Source organism: Miniopterus schreibersii (genome assembly GCF_964146895.1).
Source record: "Miniopterus schreibersii genome assembly, chromosome: 16".
NCBI classification, from domain to species: Eukaryota; Metazoa; Chordata; class Mammalia; order Chiroptera; family Miniopteridae; genus Miniopterus; species Miniopterus schreibersii.
The window spans coordinates 3,914,258-3,932,712 of NC_138116.1; the positions used below are offsets into that span (position 1 = coordinate 3,914,258).

An 18,455-nucleotide genomic window follows, 5' to 3' on the forward strand; every position below is an offset into this window, starting at 1 on the left:
ACAGTGACTGCCAGCCGGGGGCTCATTTCCAAGGGTCTCTGGGTGGGTGCATGAGCTGAGCTCCCCCTCCATGTGTCTGTCAGGGGCTTCAGGACAGCACGTAGACCTCCAGCAGGCTAGAGACAGCATGCATGCGGTAGAAGATGCAGAAAGGCAGGCAGATGTTGACGATGGCTGCCCAGAGGGAGTAGCCATAGAAGCCCACCTCCACCTTGTTGCTGAAGTGAGGGCGGCCCCCGAAGGCAGGCATAATCCACAGCTGTGGGGGAGAGGGTGTGTCAGGACCTGGCTTGGACTGGTTCACATCGGTCAGCTTTGCTGGGGGTCCCTGCCCTCTAGTTTGGTGGACAGCAAAGGCTGGGTGTTGCTTCATGGGCACCTCCCAAGTCTCGGGCAGGGACTGGCACTCACTAAGGAGTTCAGGAAATGTGCCCCATTCCGCCTGTCCACCCCACAGGGTTCCCGCTGTGATCACACCTCCCACCCTCGGTTGTGGGATAGAAAGAGGGAGAAGAGGTTTCAATAGACCACACGAGAATTTGATAGACATTTAGAAATGGCTAAATCAGGAGCCCTCTCCTGGAGAGCTGTGTGGCAAAGCAGACAGGCCCAGGGCAGGGGCGTCAGGATCCAGCCAGAAGGTTCTGGTGTGGGGTATGAGGCAAAGAACAAATGCTTCTAGGCTAACCCCGCCCTCCCCATCCCCAGTTAACTGCGTCCTTGGGCATATCACAACTCCTCTCTCAACCTGTCCCTGTCCTAGAAAGTGAAGGAGTTGGAGGTGATGCTCTGGGAGTCAGATACCTGGAGCAAAACTAGCCAACCCAAAGGCGGCGCCCAGCCTGTGGGCGGGGCCGGGGCTGGGGGCCAGCTCAGGATATGATTCTGCTGGTAGGCCAGAGATGGCTGATCACTCCTTTTCTTTTTTTGGGGGTGGGGGGTGGGCGAAAGCTTCCTGTAGTATGGGCAATATTTGTAGTTGTGACTCCACTAAGAATGCACTTCAGTTAGTATGAACTGTTGGTGTATTTCAAGTAGACGACACTGGGGTGGAATTCTCTCTGGAGATGTTTTATATTGATATACCCACATTAAGGCTGCTTCTATATTACGAGTAGTTTTTTTTCTGATGGAAGTTATAGCTAAAAGGACTATTTTCATATTGAGTGAAATTTCTCTAGAGGTGTATTCTCTCTGGGATGATCTCACATGGCTACATGTTTCAGTACCAGAGATTTCCCCGGGGGGTTATACCTACACGGTTGGGTGGAGGCTACATTAGGACTGTTCCTCTGTTGGGGTGCACATTTGTCTGCTGCTATACAGAGGACTTTCCCTTAGTTGCTGAATCACTGGGGAGGGGCTGGTTGTTGTGGGCGCCCCCCTTCCCGGTCAGCCCTCCGCTGGGCTCTGCTAACAGACCGCTCACACTTGCCCCGGCCTCCACTGCTTCCTGACGCTGCTCCAGTTATTCTAAGAAGCAAGCTGGTCACAAGTTCCCAGGAGCAGTCACACCTCTCACATGAGGGTAAGGGCCCCACCCTCCACCCTCCACGTCATTCCTCAGCTCCCTCTCATCTCTGCCCAGCCCCCCTGTGGGCATTCCCTCGACCCCGCCAGCTGCGGCTGCTGCCTGGATGTCAGAGCACCAGGACCTCATTCTCTGTGTGCCCTGGGATGCTGCTTGCCAGGGCTGCACCTCACCCTCTCTGCACCTACTCCTTTCCTAGACAGACGTAAGACTCTCGAATAGGCTCGGGGCAAGACAGAGAAGGCCAAGTACATAAACCTGGAAGAACCTCCTTCCTGGCTTTCTCCCCCCCCCCAGCCCTCCCCCATCTCCCCCAGGTACTCACCATAATGTTGCAGAGCAGGAGAAACAGAGAAATGTCCTTCAGGCACCGGCGCCTCCAGTGGGCCCTGGGGGCCAAGATGATGGCCACGGCTTCCTGTGGGCCCACCAGGCTGGGGCCAACCAACCTGGGAGTGGGCGGACAGGTGGGCAAGGAGTGGAGGGCGCCTGGATTAGCAAAGGTAAGGCAGGGCTCCTTAGGAAGGGCACTGAGCGGCTGAGCCTCGGGCGGGCCCCGGTGGAGGCTCTCAATGATGAACACGTTCTGGAAGGTATGCTGGGCAATCATGAGCACAGCATGGGTCAGGTTGAGCCCCCCCACTATGTCCCTGGGTGTGCTCACCACCACGGCCACGATCGAGTAATAAGAGATGGCGTACTGGCCCAGGGCGGCACCCATCAACAGGGCCACGTCCAGGGTGCGCGCGGGGTTCTTATGCTGGTCCATGGCCCGGCGGTCAAAACGGTAGATGACCGAGCCGCTCAGGCTGACCAAGGTCATGAGCCCCAGGCAGATGATTTTGAAGCTGTAGTAGGTGACCAGGGCCTGCTGGGCGTGGCCCCTGGCCCCGCTCACTTGCACTTCATAGATGATGAAGATGGCCAGCCCCACCACGAAGAACATCAGGCCCAGGACGGGGCCAACAAAGAATGTCTCCCGGAAGAGGCGGACCGGGGAAGGGGCGTGGCCGTGGCCCAAGTCTCCGGAGGAGGCCAGCAGCCTGCCCACGTTCTTCCACATGACGTACAGCATGGTGCAAGCGAAGAGGCTGTACTCGATGTTGAAAGGGTACAGGTAGAAGTAGCCCTGCTGGAAGGCCTTGCAGATGGCCGTGCTGCAGGGGCAGTCTCCCCCCGCCACCGGGCCGTCCAGGCGCTCCGCTGTGGAGAGAGGGGCACAGAGCTGTACTGCCCCCCTCCCCTGGGAGGTGCCCCAGACTGGGACCTTCGTAAGGGCAGGATCTCTGTCTGCCCCATTCACCACTGCATCCCAAAAGCCCACGCCGGGCTTGGCATGTTCATTCGTGCCACAGGTTTTTATTGAACATGCACTGTGTGCCAGAGATTGCAGGACACATCTGTAAACAATAGCCAGGGCTCGATAAAAAAAAAATCCGAGCTGAAAAGCTGCCCACTTCACTCCATTCCATTCCTTCAGGAAAACACTGCCAATGTGTCCCCACCAGTAATGACCCGGCTCCCCGAAATCGGCGAGGTTCTGGTCCTGACAGAAGTTCCAGCTCCCTCTAAGCTCTCCCCAGCGTCTGACCCAGCCCAGAAAGTGAGCTGCTGGGCCTGGGTCTGGACGGTGACCCCCCCCCTCCCCGTCACCTCGGTTGTCTCACACGAAAAGAAACCCGCTCTTGCACCCAGACCGTGCTTTGTAGGATGCCTTGGGCCTTGGCAAACATCTCTTTTGATCCCCAGAACTATCCCAGCTGGTTTTGTAGATGGAGAAACTGAGGCTCACGGAGGTAAAGTGACTTGTGATGGCAAAACTAACGCAAATGACCTGCCTCTGAAGCCTGGGGCGGGCGCCTCTCCAGCGTGCCTCTGCCCCGCGGCCCTAGCACAGGCCATTGGCCACCTCCCAGGCTGGCTCTAGCCATGCTCAGGAGCCCTCTGTGTGTAAAAGGTGGCGCTTTGTCAGTCCTGCTGGGTTGGGGTCTGCCGGGGGCTGGGCCCGTGCTTTCCCTTCCTGGACTCTCCCATATTGGGTGTGTGTGTCTGTCTTCAGGCCAAGTCCAGATGGATTTAGTCATGTAGTCTGGCCCTGGCTAGTGGGGGGCCCTAGAAAAGTCCAGAGAAGTAGGACCAGGGGGACTGTGGACCCCCTTCTTCTTCGGTATAGCATTTTGGCTAAAAGCAAAGATGGATCTGGACACTAGTCCAATTTCAAGCTCTGTGACCTTGGGCAAGCTGCATAACCTTGCTATGCCTTAGTTTCTTCATCTGTAGAATGGGAATATTAATATTACCCACCTCACAGGGAAGTTGTGACGTTAAGTAACATAGAGTGTTTAAGACACTTAGCACTGTGCTTGCCATGTAGGGCTCAGAAGATGGTCACTATTATCATTGTGATTACTGTCCTAGCTTCTGCTCACCAGGCCCTCCATCTGACCCCATGCTCCCACCATCCAGCCACTCTGCCTCCCTCTGCTTCGATCACCCTTGCCCTTTCTTCTTGGAGCCCAAGCCCCTTCTTTAGTGGAATGGAGACTTGGACAGCGGGGCCAAGGCTGGGTTCTCCAGGATGTGAAGGTGCCCCGATACTCCCTGTCATGTGTCATCTACACCCAGACGTTAGAGCCTGGAGCAGGAGGAGGGTCTCCTGGGAGGGCACGGAGATGGATTCTACAAGTGAACAAAGCCCCCAGCCCAAGGCCCGGGAGTCACTGGGCGGGGGTCACCTGGAGTGGTCACTCACGGTCAGAAGCAATGCGGGAGTAGCTGGTGTTCCTGTGGGAGCGGGCCTGGTGCACGGATTCATCCACCACGGCTGCCATCCAGATGGCCAGGTTGGTGCTGAGTGTGAACATGAGGCCACACCTGTTTGGAGAGGGACAGCAATAAGGCCAGTGAGACTCTTTGGCTCATCTTGGGTCCCTGGCAAGGCAGAGAGAGGGTTGGGGAGCTACAGTGGGAGAGAAACGAAAGCAGCCAGGCCGCTGTGCGAACAGGAAGCTGAGTTTGAAAGAAACAACCTGGTGGGGATGCGGGGATGCCTGGGGATATCCAGGGGCTCCGGCACCGCTGCTCCCTCTCCGGGGATAAAGGACATATAGTGCGATACCCAGCCCATCCCATGGAGGCGCATGCAGGTGCACATCCACGCACGTGTGTGCATGAGCAAGTGCGGGCACACACACACGCACACGTCGCTACACAGGCTGATGGAAATCAGGCTGGCAGAGCAAGGGGGCTTTGGCTGGAGCCCCACCTAAGGGGCAGAAAGAGCACCCACGCCCCAGGCACTCACCGGGTCAGATCCAGGTGGATGTGAACACAGTCTTTAGCAGACACCCAGAGAAAGTAAGTCTGTGTAGAGAGAGTGGCGAGGTCATGTACTCCGCACAGCAAATACAGCAGAGCTCCAGTGCCCATGTCCGCGCCCAGCGTTAAGTTCTCTCTCCCTCGAAACCCTCGTAGGAAATTACTAAGTTTATTTTAGCTCTACGAGATGAGGCCAGGGACAGTTCATGTGGAACAGTGTTCTGTTCTTTGACAATCTGTAAAGTGTCACCTGTAAAACTTTCTGGTCCTGGTGTTTGTTTTTTGCAGGGTGGAGGTCTGGGAGAGTCGAGTGTCTGGCTATTTATTCCTGGGGGCAAGGCCAGCCTCGGGCTAGGTCTTGTCCAAGGTAGAAAAAATCCCTGGTGACTTCTCACTCGTCCCGGCAGCATCCCTGTCCCACAGTCACCCTTTGCTGCCCTGCAAGGCCTCGCTCAGCCGGCTGCCAACAAACCCTTGCTGTGCGGGAGTGTCTGTGTTTTCCTTTTACCCGAGGATTCTTCAAACTCATAAAACGTAAGAGACCAAAACTATACAGATCCCCAAGTCATGAATGTGTTGAATTGCGGAAAACTGGCCACAGGAATGTTTCAGCGGGGGCATACAGGTGGCATACAAGACTGGGGTCTGTCTTGGTCCCATGTAAGACTAGTCCTGCCTCAGCTCAGTAGGAAGGTCTTTCAAAGTGTTGTATATGCAATAAATAAAATATATGTATTTGAACTTATTTGAAAAACCCCAGGTATAACACACCCTATTTCCTGAACAAATACACAGTATAAGGGCCATGGCTGAGGCTAAACTGGCCATGCCCACAGCAGGACCCTGGACCAAGACTGAAGCCCTCTACGGGCACCCAGGGAGGGCAGGCCAGGTTCTAAGAGACAGGGTGGCTGCCACAAGTCACACCTCTTAGGAGTTAACTAGCGGCGCTGCTCAGGTTGAAATGAAATCACAGGTCCCCTAAGCAGGCAATCACACTTGGATATTACTTCATTACCAAGTGCTTCCGTTTGCGTGGACTCATGATCTCCTGTACAGTCCTGTCCCCACGTCATCTGATTGTTCAGGGTGCAATAAGAGTGGAGCCCAGATCTCCTGCCCCCATTCCCGGTGTTGGTTCCCTTGCACCACGTGGATTCAAGGACACTCCTCCCACCCACCCACCTGGACCATGACAAACACAGCCTGGGTGAGAGGATACAGAATCTTGATGGCCGACTGGCATTCAAAGAAACTGGAGTAGTAGCCCGTCTTGAAGATATCCATGACCAGAGAGCAGACCCCAAACAGCACCAGCCCGCCTGGGAATGGGAGGGGAGGGTCAGAGAGGCGGGAGAGGCTTATGGACCTGAGGCTAGGCGGCTGGACGAAGGGTTGGTTGGGTGGTTGGGCAGATGGATGGAGGGTGGGGCGCGCGGGCTGGACAGGTGGATGGATGGAGGGGTGGACGGGTGTAGGGGTGAATGGATGGCTTGAAAGATGGATGGGTGGGTGGAGGGGGGAGCCTATGATTGAGTGTGCGGACGGAGGTCCCACTGGCCCCCCTCCCCCCGCACCTCGGAGCCAGATGGGGCCGGCGTGCGGGTCGCGGAAGGGAACGGCGCGGGCGCAGCGCGCGGTGCCCAGCAGGTAAAAGAGAATCCAGAGCGCGGATAGCAGCATCATGGCGGTGAGCAGGGCGAACACGTCGGTGTCGTACACCTCCACCTTGTTGAAGGCGCCGCCGCTCACGAGCGTGCAGGCCAGCAGCAGCACGTTCATGGCCAGCAGCACCGACAGCAGGCGGCCCCCCTTCTTCCACACCTCGGGGGGCCCCGCCGGCGCCGCGGGCGGGCTCTCCTTGGGGCCGGCGGCCAGCTCCTCGGACATGGCAGGGGCGACCGGGGAGGCTGGAGGCGTCACTGCGGGGGGGGGGGCGAACAGGACCCGGGTCGGTCCTTCATCTTATCCCTAGATTTGGGGGCCGGGGAATTGCTAACCCGGGGAGGGGAGGGGAGGGGGGCTGCGGGGGATGGAGGAAGCGCTGGCAACGGGGAAGAGAAAGGCTGAGACGGGACGCAGCCCCGTCGGACCCCGTCCGAGGTCCCCAGCTCCCCAGATCCGAGGGCCCCTGGCCCCGCGCACCCACCTGGCTGGGCCGGGAGCCCGCGCTGCGCTGGGGGTCAGAGGGCGGCGAGCGTCTCCTCGCTCCCACGCCGGGCGCGACGGGCGCTTTATACCGCGGAGGGCAGGGTGATTTACAGCCGAGGGAGCTCAGCTCCGGAAACCTCTCAGTCCCGCTCACATGACCCATCTTTCCTCCGAGCTGAATTTAGGGAAGGGCGAGAGGGAGCCAGATAAGGCGAGATTTATATTCACCTGTTAGGAGGCGCCCCCTCTCCCGCCGCCCCGTCCCCTCCGCGGGGCCCCGCACTGCCGCACCCAGAGGGCACCCCGCCCACGGCGCCCACCGCGCCCTGGCACCCCGCGGTCTCGGCTGCCAGAAGCCCCGAGAGCTTATGCTCAGTAGATGCCCCAAGGACCCGCAGGCACCGCAAGGCCCTCGGTGCGCCCTATACCTTGGTGCTCGTCTGTTGCTGCCCCAAGATCTGGCCCCTCGCGCCCCTTTCCCCGCCACCCTCTCCGTGGTCGAAGTTCCCTCCCGCTCGGTCCCTCCCGCTTCTGCTGCGCTGGAGGCCGAGCGGTCCCGCCCCGACGCCAGGGTCCCGGGCTGCGCGCGGAGTCCCGCCCGGCCGTCTAGCGCCCCCTGCTGGAGAGCGCCCGCCGAGCCCGCGGAGCGGGGCCGCACTGGGCCGCAGGGTTCTACTCGCCCACTGTCCGGCGGTTGGTGCTAAGAACCCCCCTAGGCCCACTGCCCTGGGGCTCAGGACCGCCCTCGGGCACCCCTCCCCAGCCCTCGGTCCGTTCCTTTGACGGGTGGAGACATCGGGAGCCGCGCACCGGGGCTCTAGTTGAGGACAGACCTCGGACAGTCCCCAGACTGGTCCTCACGGGGCAGGGCGCTGGGGTCGGCATTTTTTGGAGCGAGGGCAGGGCCTCGTCCGGTCACCCCTGTGCTCCCGGCAGCAGGGTGTTTAGGACCCAGGGGCAGCCCGGGGGCGGCTCCCCGGGCGGCTGGAGATCCTCCCCCCTCCCGCGGGTGCGCGGCTCAGATGTCGGAGTAGCGGCGGCTCTGGCGCTCCGCACCCACCATCTGCGGCAGCGGGGGCTGGCGGCCCCAGCCCCTGCCCGGCCCCCTCCCCCAGCCCCATGCCTCAGTCCTAACCCCCCAAACCTCCCCCGCGGGGGGCCTTTCCCTGTGCCCCTGGCCCGCCCCGTCCAAGTCGGGAGCCATGAACGACCAGTACCACCGGGCGGCCCGGGACGGCTACCTGGAGCTCCTCAAGGAGGCCACGCGGAAGGAGCTGAACGCCCCCGACGAGGATGGCATGACCCCCACCCTCTGGGCTGCTTACCATGGCAACCTGGAGTCGCTGCGCCTCATCGTGAGCCGGGGGTGAGTATCCAGCCCCAGCCCCGCAGGGGAGGGGGAAGGGATCGCGGCGCTCTCCCGCCCCCGGAGACCCTCCCCCAGATTCCAGACCCTCTCCCCTGAGCCACTCCCTGCCCTGGCGGCGGGCCCTAAGGTGGGAACTCGGGCCCGGCCGTCCTGGGAGGGAGGGGGCGCAAGCTGCGGGGTGTGACACTTGTGACCTGGATATGGGGCTAGCAGAGGAGGACTGGGATTTGGGGGCTCATGATTGTGGGAGGAGCTGCAGAGAGAAGGGGAGGTGGGAGGGTGGGAGAGGTCTCCTGCGTGGGTGGCACCTTGAAGCAAGGGTGAGAGGCACAGTGGGAACGGAGAGAAGGTGCAGAAGCCTCAGAGGGGTCAGAGCCCGGCTAGGAAAGGAGGGGCTCCTCACTGCCCACCCCCAGGCTGGGATCCAAAGGGCTCTCCCAGCATTGCCCCCCACCCCCCAGGCTGGGGCTCACACTCTCTCTCCCTGCTCATTGCTGGGATCTATGGGCATTGTCTACAGTGCCAAATGTCACTGGGTTCAGCAACCCCACAACTCCCTCTGTGCCCCTCCCCCACCAAAGGCTCCCTCACCCCCCCCTTTGGAGTTGTCTAGGGGGAGGGGTGGGCATAGAACCCAGGTGTCATAGCCAGGGATAGAGGTAGCATTTGAGGAATGCAGGGTCCAGGGACACTGAAGGGGGCTCCTGGGTCTGAATGACATTGTGGACAACTCCCCTGCCCCCAGCAGATTTATAAAGAGAAGTCAGGTTGACCTGGACACCAGGGCAGCCTGGACAGAGAAAAAGAGAAGAGATGCCTCAGGAGGGTCAACGTTGTACACCTCAGGCCCTGGGCAATCCTGGTGGAGGGCCAGGGGCCCAGCTGGCCCTGGTGCCAGGTCCTGGCCTGTGGCCTGTGGTGGGTGGGGAAACCCCCCTTGCCCTCCCTTGGTAGCTGTTCCTGGGGCCCAGCAGGTGGGGGCAGCCCTAAGACCAGGCAGCTGAACCATGTTCCAAGAGGCCAAGACTGGCCCCTCTCCACACCAAGAGGGCACACAGTGATTCTGCCCTCCTGTCCCCTCCCTCAGAGAGAGACTCAACCTCCCTAACCCCCCCAACTCCCGCAGAGGGCAAGGGTTGGCGTTCAGGTGTGGACACCAGATGCCAAGCAGCCCCTCCCACATTGCCCTCCAGGACTTGGCAACTTGTAGGGGAAGTGAGGAGGGGGTTGTTCAGGGAGCGGTAATGACAAAGGGGTGATTCTTTCTCTGTCCCTGAGGGGTGGCCTTGTGGCCTCATTAGCATGAGGCAGAGACTCTGAGCTAGGCCCCCCCGAGGGAGGGGAGAGCTTGGAGGACCCCAGTGGGGAACCTGCCCTAGGAGAACACAGCCTGATGTGGAGGGGGCTGTGTGGGTCCCCTGGACAGGTCCAAGCCAGCCTGCCTCACAGGGCTCCTAAAGATGGGGCAGCAGGGGCGGAGAGGGTGGCTGGGCCCAGGCTGCAAACTTCCCTCCTCCTCCCCTCTAGTCCTGGCTGCCCCCACGCTCCCCTTCTGGCCCAGGCCAAGACCCGACACCTGCTCTCACACTCGGGCTTGCCAGGCCTGGCCCTGCTCCCTGCAGACATGGCCGTGCCCGCGGCCACGCAGGCACACACCCTCCCGCACTCACCCAGGGCTCAGGCCCAGCACCCCCCCCCCCTGGGCCTCCTTTACGTCACTCCTGCACATGCGGCCGCGCTGGCCGCCACGCCTGCCTAGAGACCCAGACTCGCCCTGGCCCACCACCTCTCTGGGCCAGCTCCCCACCGGGCCCCATGAATAATTCACCCCTTTCTCTCTGGGCATCAATTATTTATGCCCTGAGATTCCCAGCCCTCGGTCCTCTTGGGGAAGGCCCCGCCCTGTCCCCGCCTTCTCTGTCGCCCCACCCCCTGCGCACCTGGGGCCATTCTAAGTACGTCTAGTGGCTCAGGGCTGCGTGTCTCCTGGAGTCAGAGCAGAGATCTCAGGCCCTCGGGTCCCCCTGGCGAGTCTGCGGGGAGCCACCCGCAGCCACCGCGGACTGCCTGCCTGAGCTGCGACGGCTCATCGGGTCTCTCCACGCGTTCTCCCCGCAGGGGCGACCCGGACAAGTGTGACATCTGGGGCAACACGCCCCTGCACCTGGCAGCTTCCAATGGCCACCTGCACTGCCTCTCCTTCCTGGTGTCCTTCGGGGCCAACATCTGGTGCCTGGACAACGACTACCACACCCCGCTGGACATGGCCGCCATGAAGGGCCACATGGAGTGCGTGCGCTACCTGGACTCCATCGCGGCCAAGCAGAGCGGCCTCAACCCCAAGCTGGTGGGCAAGCTGAAGGACAAGGCGTTCCGCGAGGCGGAGCGGCGCATCCGCGAGTGCGCCAAGATGCAGCGCAGGCACCACGAGCGCATGGAGCGGCGCTACCGGCGCGAGCTGGCCGAGCGCTCCGACACGCTCAGCTTCTCCAGCCTCACGTCCAGCACCCTGAGCCGCCGGCTGCAGCACCTGGCGCTGGGCAGCCAGCTGCCCTACTCGCAGGCCACCCTGCACGGCACCAACCGGGGCAAGACCAAGATCCAGCGCAAGCTGGAGCGGCGCAAGCAGGGCGGCGAGGGCACCTTCAAGATCTCGGAGGACGGCCGCAAGAGCGTGCGCTCGCTCTCGGGCCTGCAGCTGGGCAGCGACGTGATGTTCGTGCGCCAGGGCACCTACGCCAACCCCAAGGAGTGGGGTCGCTCCCCGCTCCGGGACATGTTCCTCTCCGACGAGGACAGCGTCTCCCGTGCCACACTGGCGGCCGAGCCTGCCCACTCGGAGGTCAGCACCGACTCCGGCCACGACTCTCTGTTTACCCGCCCGGGCCTGGGCACCATGGTGTTCCGCAGGAACTACCTGAGCAGCGGGCTGCATGGGCTGGGCCGGGAAGACGCGGCGCCGGAGGGCGCGGGCACGCCCCGGGGCCGGCTGCAGAGCTCCCCCAGCCTGGACGATGACAGCCTGGGCAGTGCCAACAGCCTGCAGGACCGCAGCTGCGCCGAGGAGCTGCCCTGGGACGAGCTGGACCTGGGCCTCGATGAGGACCTGGAGCCCGAGACAAGCCCTCTGGAGACCTTCCTGGCCTCCCTGCACATGGAGGACTTCGCCCCGCTCCTGCGGCAGGAGAAGATCGACCTGGAAGCATTGACGCTGTGCTCGGACCTCGACCTCCGCAGCATCAGCGTCCCCCTGGGGTCCCGCAAGAAGATCCTGGGCGCCGTGCGCAGGCGGAGGCAGGCGCTGGAGCGCCCACCCGCGCTGGAGGACACCGAGCTGTGAGTGCCTCGGCCCTGGGGGGTGGGGGGAAGCGGGCTGCGCCGGGAGGGGTCTGCCTTTCCGGGGAGTGAGGGATTATAACCACATTTCCTAAGAACCGAAGTCGCCATCAGTGACAAGAGGCCCCACTTATTTTCCTTACCCTCAGTTGGGAAAAGGAAGCTGCCACTCTGGTGAAGACACAAGGCTTTCTTATCAGAGCGAGAGTACAGTGCACCTCGATTTTGGATACACCGAAGTGTGGGGACGTGGGTGTCTTACTCTGGATGAGACACAGTGGTCACAGTGGTCACAGCTGGGATTTTTGTTTTTTGGTTTTTTTTTTGTTAATCCTCACTGGAGGATATATTTTTCCGTTGATTTTTAGAGAGAGTGGAAGGGAGGGAGGGAGAGAAAGCGGGAGAGAGAAACACCGAAGCGAGACACACTGACTGAGCCGCCACAGGTGCCCCAGGATGTACCTGGGCAGGTGCAGGCCCTTAACCGGGAATCACACCCGAGGCCCGGCAGTGCGCGGTCCCACCCTAACCGCTGGGCCTCGCGCACCAGGGCCAGCCAGGATGCTTTGAGCCCTCCCGACTCCCAGCTGCTGCAGACGCCCTTGCGCACGTGCTTTCACTTAATCGTCTCCAACTCCCAACTGCAGGGCCGCATCGATCACCCCCATTCTCCAGGCGAGCAAGTGGAGGCTCAGAGGGTTAGAGTAGCTCACCCCACGAGCCTGCTGCTGCTCAGTGCCGAGCTGGGCTTGACCCCTTGACTATGCGACTCTGAAGCCTGGGGACTAGTGACTCCCACGAAGGGCCAAGCTGTCACGCACTTTCCAAAAGCCATGGTGGGGAGCTCGGGGCTGCTGGCACACTGGCAGTGCTGTGGCCCATCGCTGCCCCACCCCTCCCTCATGGCGTTCCACAAGCCCTTTTGGTATCTGTGGCCCTTACCCTACATGTCTGGGCAGAGGTGGATGTGGGGAGGCATCTGGTTTAGAGTTTGGGGTATGGGGTGGGCACCCCTAGGCAAGGGTCCCCATTCCTGACCATCAGCCTGCCCAGAGATGGTAAGTTGTCAAAACGGCTAGTCTTGGTTTAGAATGTCTCAAAGGCTCTTATCTGAGGCCTATTTCTGTCTCTTTCTCTACAGATAACGGGGGGACTTCTCTCCCCAGACCAAAATGAATTGCAAGTTGCCACAACCCACAGTGGGGCCACGAAGTCCTCACAGCTGCCAGCCCTGCAGCCCCCGGGGCCCCTCCCCAGGGGCAAGGACCATGTGGGTCGTCTCCCTTGAAATCCTGCCCACACTCTGAAGCTGAGCGTGTGGCCTGGAGGTGCCCAGAAGGGTCCTGGAGCCCTTGAGCCACCCCCACTTGAGTGGCCCTAAAGGACATGTGGATTTGCAGGAGGCCCCAGGGACTAGATGACGTACGTGCCCGTTAGAGCGGTAGGAGTGGGTGGGTGAGGGGTGGGCACAGCCTGTCCCTGGCTGCTGTCTCCCCCATCCCTCCTCTGAGGATCCTGTTGCCCAGGCTGGACACTTGCTCGAGTCCTACATTTTTGTGAAGGGAAGAGTTTGGGCTCCCTCCCCTCCCCCAACCCCCAGAGAAGAGGTCCTGGCTGGACTCTTCAGCCAAATGCCCTGACTTCTGCCCCCACCCTGCTCCGGCACAGCCAGTCCCCTTCTCCTCCACTGGCCACGCTGGGGAGCTGGAGTGCCAGGCTGGAGTGTGGGGGTGACTGGTGCCCTTCCCAGCTCACCCTGAGGCGGAGCCCAGCCTGACTCTGCCTCCCTCCCTGTCCTCCACCTTCCTCCCCTTGGTTGTGTAGCCTGGCCCCCCAGGGACCCCAGAGGGTCAGGGCAGTAGGCGCAAGGTGCTAGAGTAACCGGCTGCAGTATTATGGCCCCCAGGCCTGAGACGGTGGAGGGAGACTGGGCGAGGCAGGGTGTCCAGCCGGGCGTGGGCAGTCCTGTCGTGTGGACACTGGAGCAGCCTGGGGGTGCGGATGACCTAAGCTGCTGATTTCCTCCAGGTCCCTGGGGCTCTGTGTGCCTGTGTTGGGGGTTGGTTGGTGGATTTCCCTCAAGGTCTGGAAGTGGCTGGGAGGCTGCATGTTCTACATGAATAGCAGGTGGGCGAGGGCTCAGCGGGTGCCCTGCTCTGTGATGGTGGTGAGATCAGGAGAAGGGCCAGCCCCAGAGGGTCCTGAGACAGGTGTCCTCCGAGCTCTTCAGCCAGACCAAGATCACAGATGTGGGAGAGCCACGCAGGAGCCCACACAATGTGTGCACATACACCCCCCCCATGCAATGGACCCCATCCCTGACCTTCAGCTTCTGCTGGGAGCACTGCCACAGCCCCCCCCCCACTCCTTTCTGGGGCCCCCTGGCTGGGGCAGGGAAAGAACCCCAAAGAATGCCACAGGCCTCCCTTTGGGTGTCTGTGCCTGTGTGTGGGCCCCGTCCACACATGCCCAGAGCTGGGGCGCGATGGAAGTGGTCCATGGCCCCGGCCCACACGGAGGGCTTGGCTGCCTGCCACTGCCACCCTGAGCCCACCTCAGTCTTCCTCCCTGTTCTCTGGGCCTGAGCCTGGGGCCACCCCCAAGTGCCGACTCGACTTCCTCGGAGCCCCAGGTTCTGCCCTTCTCTCCTGCTCCTGGTTGTGCACTGCCTCAGCCCCTCCCTGCTCTCCCTGTGCTGGGGTGGGTGGGCTCTGTGACTCCCACCCCTGTGCACAGCACCCCTCCTGCAGGCTCATTATAACTTTTGTAGAGTATGTTTCGCATCATTGTCGCGCCTGTGTCTTGTCCTTTAATCACCCGGGGGTGGGAGAGGGGTGGGGTGAAGAGAGCAAGGGGGTGGGGTGTGAGAGAGGGAGAGGGTCTTTTTGTGCCTTTGAGGACTTGATCCTGTTCCTTGGAGGGGGTCTTGGGATGGATGGTTGGGCATGTCTGTAGGGCCTCCCATTATCCCTGGGCCTTTACCTCTCTCTGGGCCCAGAATTTGGAGCTGATGGAGAGGGAAGGCTCAGAAAACTGGGACAGGACAGCCCCCAGCAGCTGAGTGAGAAGGATGGCCCAGGCTCCAGCCCTGTTCCCAGGGCCGGCGGATGCTGAGGGTAGGACAATGCTTTCTCCCTTCTCCCCGGGGTCTGCCTGGGCTTCTCCAGACACGGGCAGAAGCCGTATCCCGGCAGGCTCCATCCATCACCCGGCCCCATGAACCCTGATCTCGAGGGCCCTGGCGGTTTGTTTCATTTCTCAAGGGTGCTGGGCCAAGTGCTTCTGCCAAGGGGAGTTCAAGACAGGCCCCTCCCTCCAACATCAATCGGAAAGGTTCACTGGACATCAGCACCGGAAAGTTGCCTAGCAACCATCTAGGGGTTCTAGGCCACCTCCCTCCCACTTTACAGATGAAGAAACTGAGGCCCACCAAAGGGAAGGTCCAGACCCAGAACCCAGGCCTCCTTTCCTCGCCCTGGGGCTGCCAAGGGGGCCAAGATCTGAGATTCTGCTCCCATGCCCCGCGGGGTTCGTCCGCGCAGCGACCCCTACTGGCCATTTTGGTCACTGCACCTACCTCGGGAAAGAGGCCAGTCCTGGCGCCGCAGGTCCAGGGAAGGACATGGGGTTGAGTTCCCGCAACGACGAGAGCGAGCGGGCAGAGCTTCGGCTCCGAGGCCGCGACTAACCCGAAGCAGCGGGACGGGGTCTCCAGAGGTCACTGTGGCCGAGGGTGGAAGCCTGGGGCGCGGGAGCTGGTGCGGCTCCAGGAAGCCTGAGGGGCCTTTAAACACACAGCGAAGGGGACAATTTTACAAGGTAGAGACTCAACTTTCTCCACTCCCCTAAAAACTTGGATCGAGTTAGGGAAATTCTTTCTAAAAGGTTAGAATAACCAGTGATTCTTAGCCTTTGGGGATTAGTATCTGGTAATAATATGGGCACTTTCCCTGGAAAAATGCACACTCAGTGCAGTTTCAATTTCAGGCAGCTCATGGAGCCCCAAGAGGTCCAGGGACCCCAGGCTAAGAAGCCTTGGTTACAATGCTGTGAAGTATCATAGGTGGGATTACTGATACGATGGAGATGAGGGTGGTGGGATGAATCAGAAGCAGGCAGGGCCTCCCGGTAGCTGGCACAAGCTTCCCATTTTACAGATGAGGTTAACTGAGGCCAGAGGGCAAGGGACTGGATGAAGGTCACAGACCAGCCAAGCAGGCAAAGTAGTCCCAGGTTTCCTGATGCCTTCCATGGTGCCAGCTGCCTCCTGTCCCCATGTTAGCCAGTCCTGGACAGTTGTAACTCTCCTGTTCTCCTAGCGCATGCCTGTGTCACCTCCTCTGAGATAAGTCTGGGTTGTAGGGGAGGTGGCAGGACTCAGGAGACAGCCAGATCTGGGCAGCAAAACCATCCCCGCCCCTTTCTAGCTGTACTGCCTTGGATAAGTTACCCCGCCTCTCCAAGTCTGTTTTCTCAGCAGTAAACTAGGTGTTATAATTTATTGTAATAACAGTGTTCATTGCATAGGTCATTAGGAGGGTGAAATGATAATACAGGCAAAGCACTCAACACACTGCCCACTGTTTAGTGCACATCAGTTAATAATGCTCATGCTTATTGGTGGCCCGAGGCAGACCCACTGCATCTGTGGGCCCAGCCACCCGTCGGTGAGCCCTAGGCAGTCCCAGGGAGCAGTCTCCTGAGACTGAGCCGCATGTGAGAGTGAGCCCGACCCCACTAAACACACTAGCTCCTGGAGGGGGCACTGGAGGCATCCTCATCTGACCAGCAGGGGGCGTTGACAACCAGCCTGCCCTGGTGGACAGGAATCTGGAGATGGGGAGGGCTCGTGGGCATCAGCCAGGCCTGGGCATCCCTGAGCCCGTGGTAGACAGAACTCACACGCTGGGTTGTCCCCAGGCTCCTCTTTCCATGCTCACCACACCTTCTGCACAGCCTGGTCATACTTCAGAGCAGAAGTGGGAGAAGTCACCATGGCCCTGAACCCCAACCCTCCACACACGCTCACACACGGAAAACAGGGGCAAAGAGGAGAGGGAAATAGAGGGAGTGAGCAGGTTCAGGCTCTTTTCTTGCTGGAAACAGAAACCACTTTTTATTATCACTATTGATACTGAGGTATGTGAGATTTAAGCCACATCAATATTCAAAATAAAGATAAGTACAGCTGTACACGAACTGGCATCAGTGAGTGACAACCACACCTGCCACGAGCACGCGCCCTGTGTGGCCCATTGATATCCACACTGCAGAAATTATCTTACTACTCTCCCAGAGAGCTGTTAGGGCAAGTAGTGTCACCTTCGTCCACTCTGAATCACCCTCTCAGAAAACTGAGGCTCAGAGAGGCCAAGTGACTTACCTATAGTCACACAGCAAGGACTGGAACCTGGGTGTGTCTGAGTCCGGAGCCTCGCTCTAGACAGGGTTCTGGGCTTCCATACTGTGCAAGGGTCACCGCGCTCACTCCCCGCCAGGCCCAACACACACCCTCAAGGCTAATCCTATCCAGGGTCACTTGCACACGCTGGACTGTGGTGCTGACCTGGCTCAGAGGGAACAGCCAGGTGACCCTTGGGAACCTCACCCGTCGGGAGTCGGGATTACTAACAGCTCCAGCCTCGGGTTTTCAAGGACCTAACTTGCTGTGTACTTTGGAAAGGTGGCCTGGGCCTCAGTTTCCCTTCCTGTAAGATGTGGTCAGACTGACAGCCCTCAGAGCCTCAGCAGTGTCACCATCAGCACAAGGCTGGCCCCCTCTTCCTCACCCCCTCCCTCCCTGACCTGCCTCTGGGCGTCACCAACCTGACTTGGTCCTTGCAGGAGGGCTGGTAGCCTGGGGAGCCGGGATGGAGGCTGCAGGCAGCTGGGGCAGGCTGGGGGTCCAGTCCTCGGAGATGGGGCTGACGCTGAGACACCCCGTCGATGTGGGCCTGCCCTGCTGGAGCCAGGGGAGCTTGGGGTGCCAGTCCCACTCTCAGGTGATCAAGATCTGAGCCAGAGGCCAGGCTGCTTCTCCCCCAGCTCACTTGGCCACACCCCTGTGAATAACGCCACTTGCCTCATGGAGCCAGGCCTCACCGGGCTTTGATGACTTGGTGGGTGGCACGAATGGGTGGAAGACAAGAAAGGTTAGAGACCCCGCCACCTAGGCTTAGAGCACAGAAATGGTTATGTTGCTGGAGGAGGTACCTTTATAAATTCACTTTGTGCCCCCCAGCCTCTCAGGTCTCCAAATCCATCCATGACTCTCAAGACCCCCCTCCAGGCCCTGGCGCCAGCGCAGGGCTCCTTCCCACCCCTACCTCAACCACAACAATAATTAACCCCAGTGAACCCCAGCAAATAAAGATCTGAATCACAGAAGGGAGGAGTCATTGTTGCCCCAGGACGGGGAACTCCGGAGGTCCCAGGAAGGCCAAACCTAGCATCGTCTAACACCCCACTCCCCGCATCATTGTTGCCTGAGTAGGTCCATGGGTACCCAGCCCACTGGGGCCTGGGAGGAGGGCTCACCTTTCTCGGGTTTGGGCCAGAGTCTTCTCCACCATCCAATTAAAAACAATATTTTAATCTCTTTTTTCCATTCTCTTGAGCCTGTTTCCTAATCTTTGTATGAATCCATCTCTTTATTTACTTAACAAAAGTTTACTGAGCAGCTACTATGTACCACACCCCAGGGAAGCAGAGTGGTCCAAGGAATAGGAAGGAACTGTCTCTGCCAATCCC

The 18,455-nt window shown here is 60.2% G+C and overlaps 2 protein-coding genes across 3 annotated transcripts; one reads left to right on the top strand and one right to left on the bottom strand.

The window, feature by feature from the left end:
* Positions 1–88: 88 nt before the first annotated feature.
* Positions 89–6,739, bottom strand: OTOP2 (otopetrin 2; the record flags this gene model as incomplete). The annotated part of the gene is made up of 6 exons (XM_081161465.1): positions 89–259; positions 1,857–2,734; positions 4,284–4,405; positions 4,836–4,894; positions 6,035–6,171; positions 6,427–6,739. 6 exons carry the CDS (start codon positions 6,737–6,739, stop codon positions 89–91), a joined length of 1,680 nt encoding a protein of 559 aa, XP_081017591.1.
* Positions 6,740–8,019: 1,280 nt separating this feature from the next.
* Positions 8,020–14,477, top strand: USH1G (USH1 protein network component sans; the record flags this gene model as incomplete). Of its 2 annotated transcripts, XM_081115710.1 has the most annotated exons (3): positions 8,020–8,366; positions 10,488–11,705; positions 12,847–14,477. In XM_081115710.1, the coding sequence occupies 3 exons, from the start codon at positions 8,203–8,205 to the stop codon at positions 12,848–12,850; spliced, it is 1,386 nt and encodes a 461-aa protein (XP_080971836.1). The 2 variants fall into 2 exon arrangements, with proteins under 2 accessions (XP_080971836.1, XP_080971835.1); XM_081115709.1 differs by lacking the exon at positions 12,847–14,477 and having other exon boundaries at positions 8,203–8,366; positions 10,488–11,709.
* Between the last annotated feature and the right edge of the window lie 3,978 nt (positions 14,478–18,455).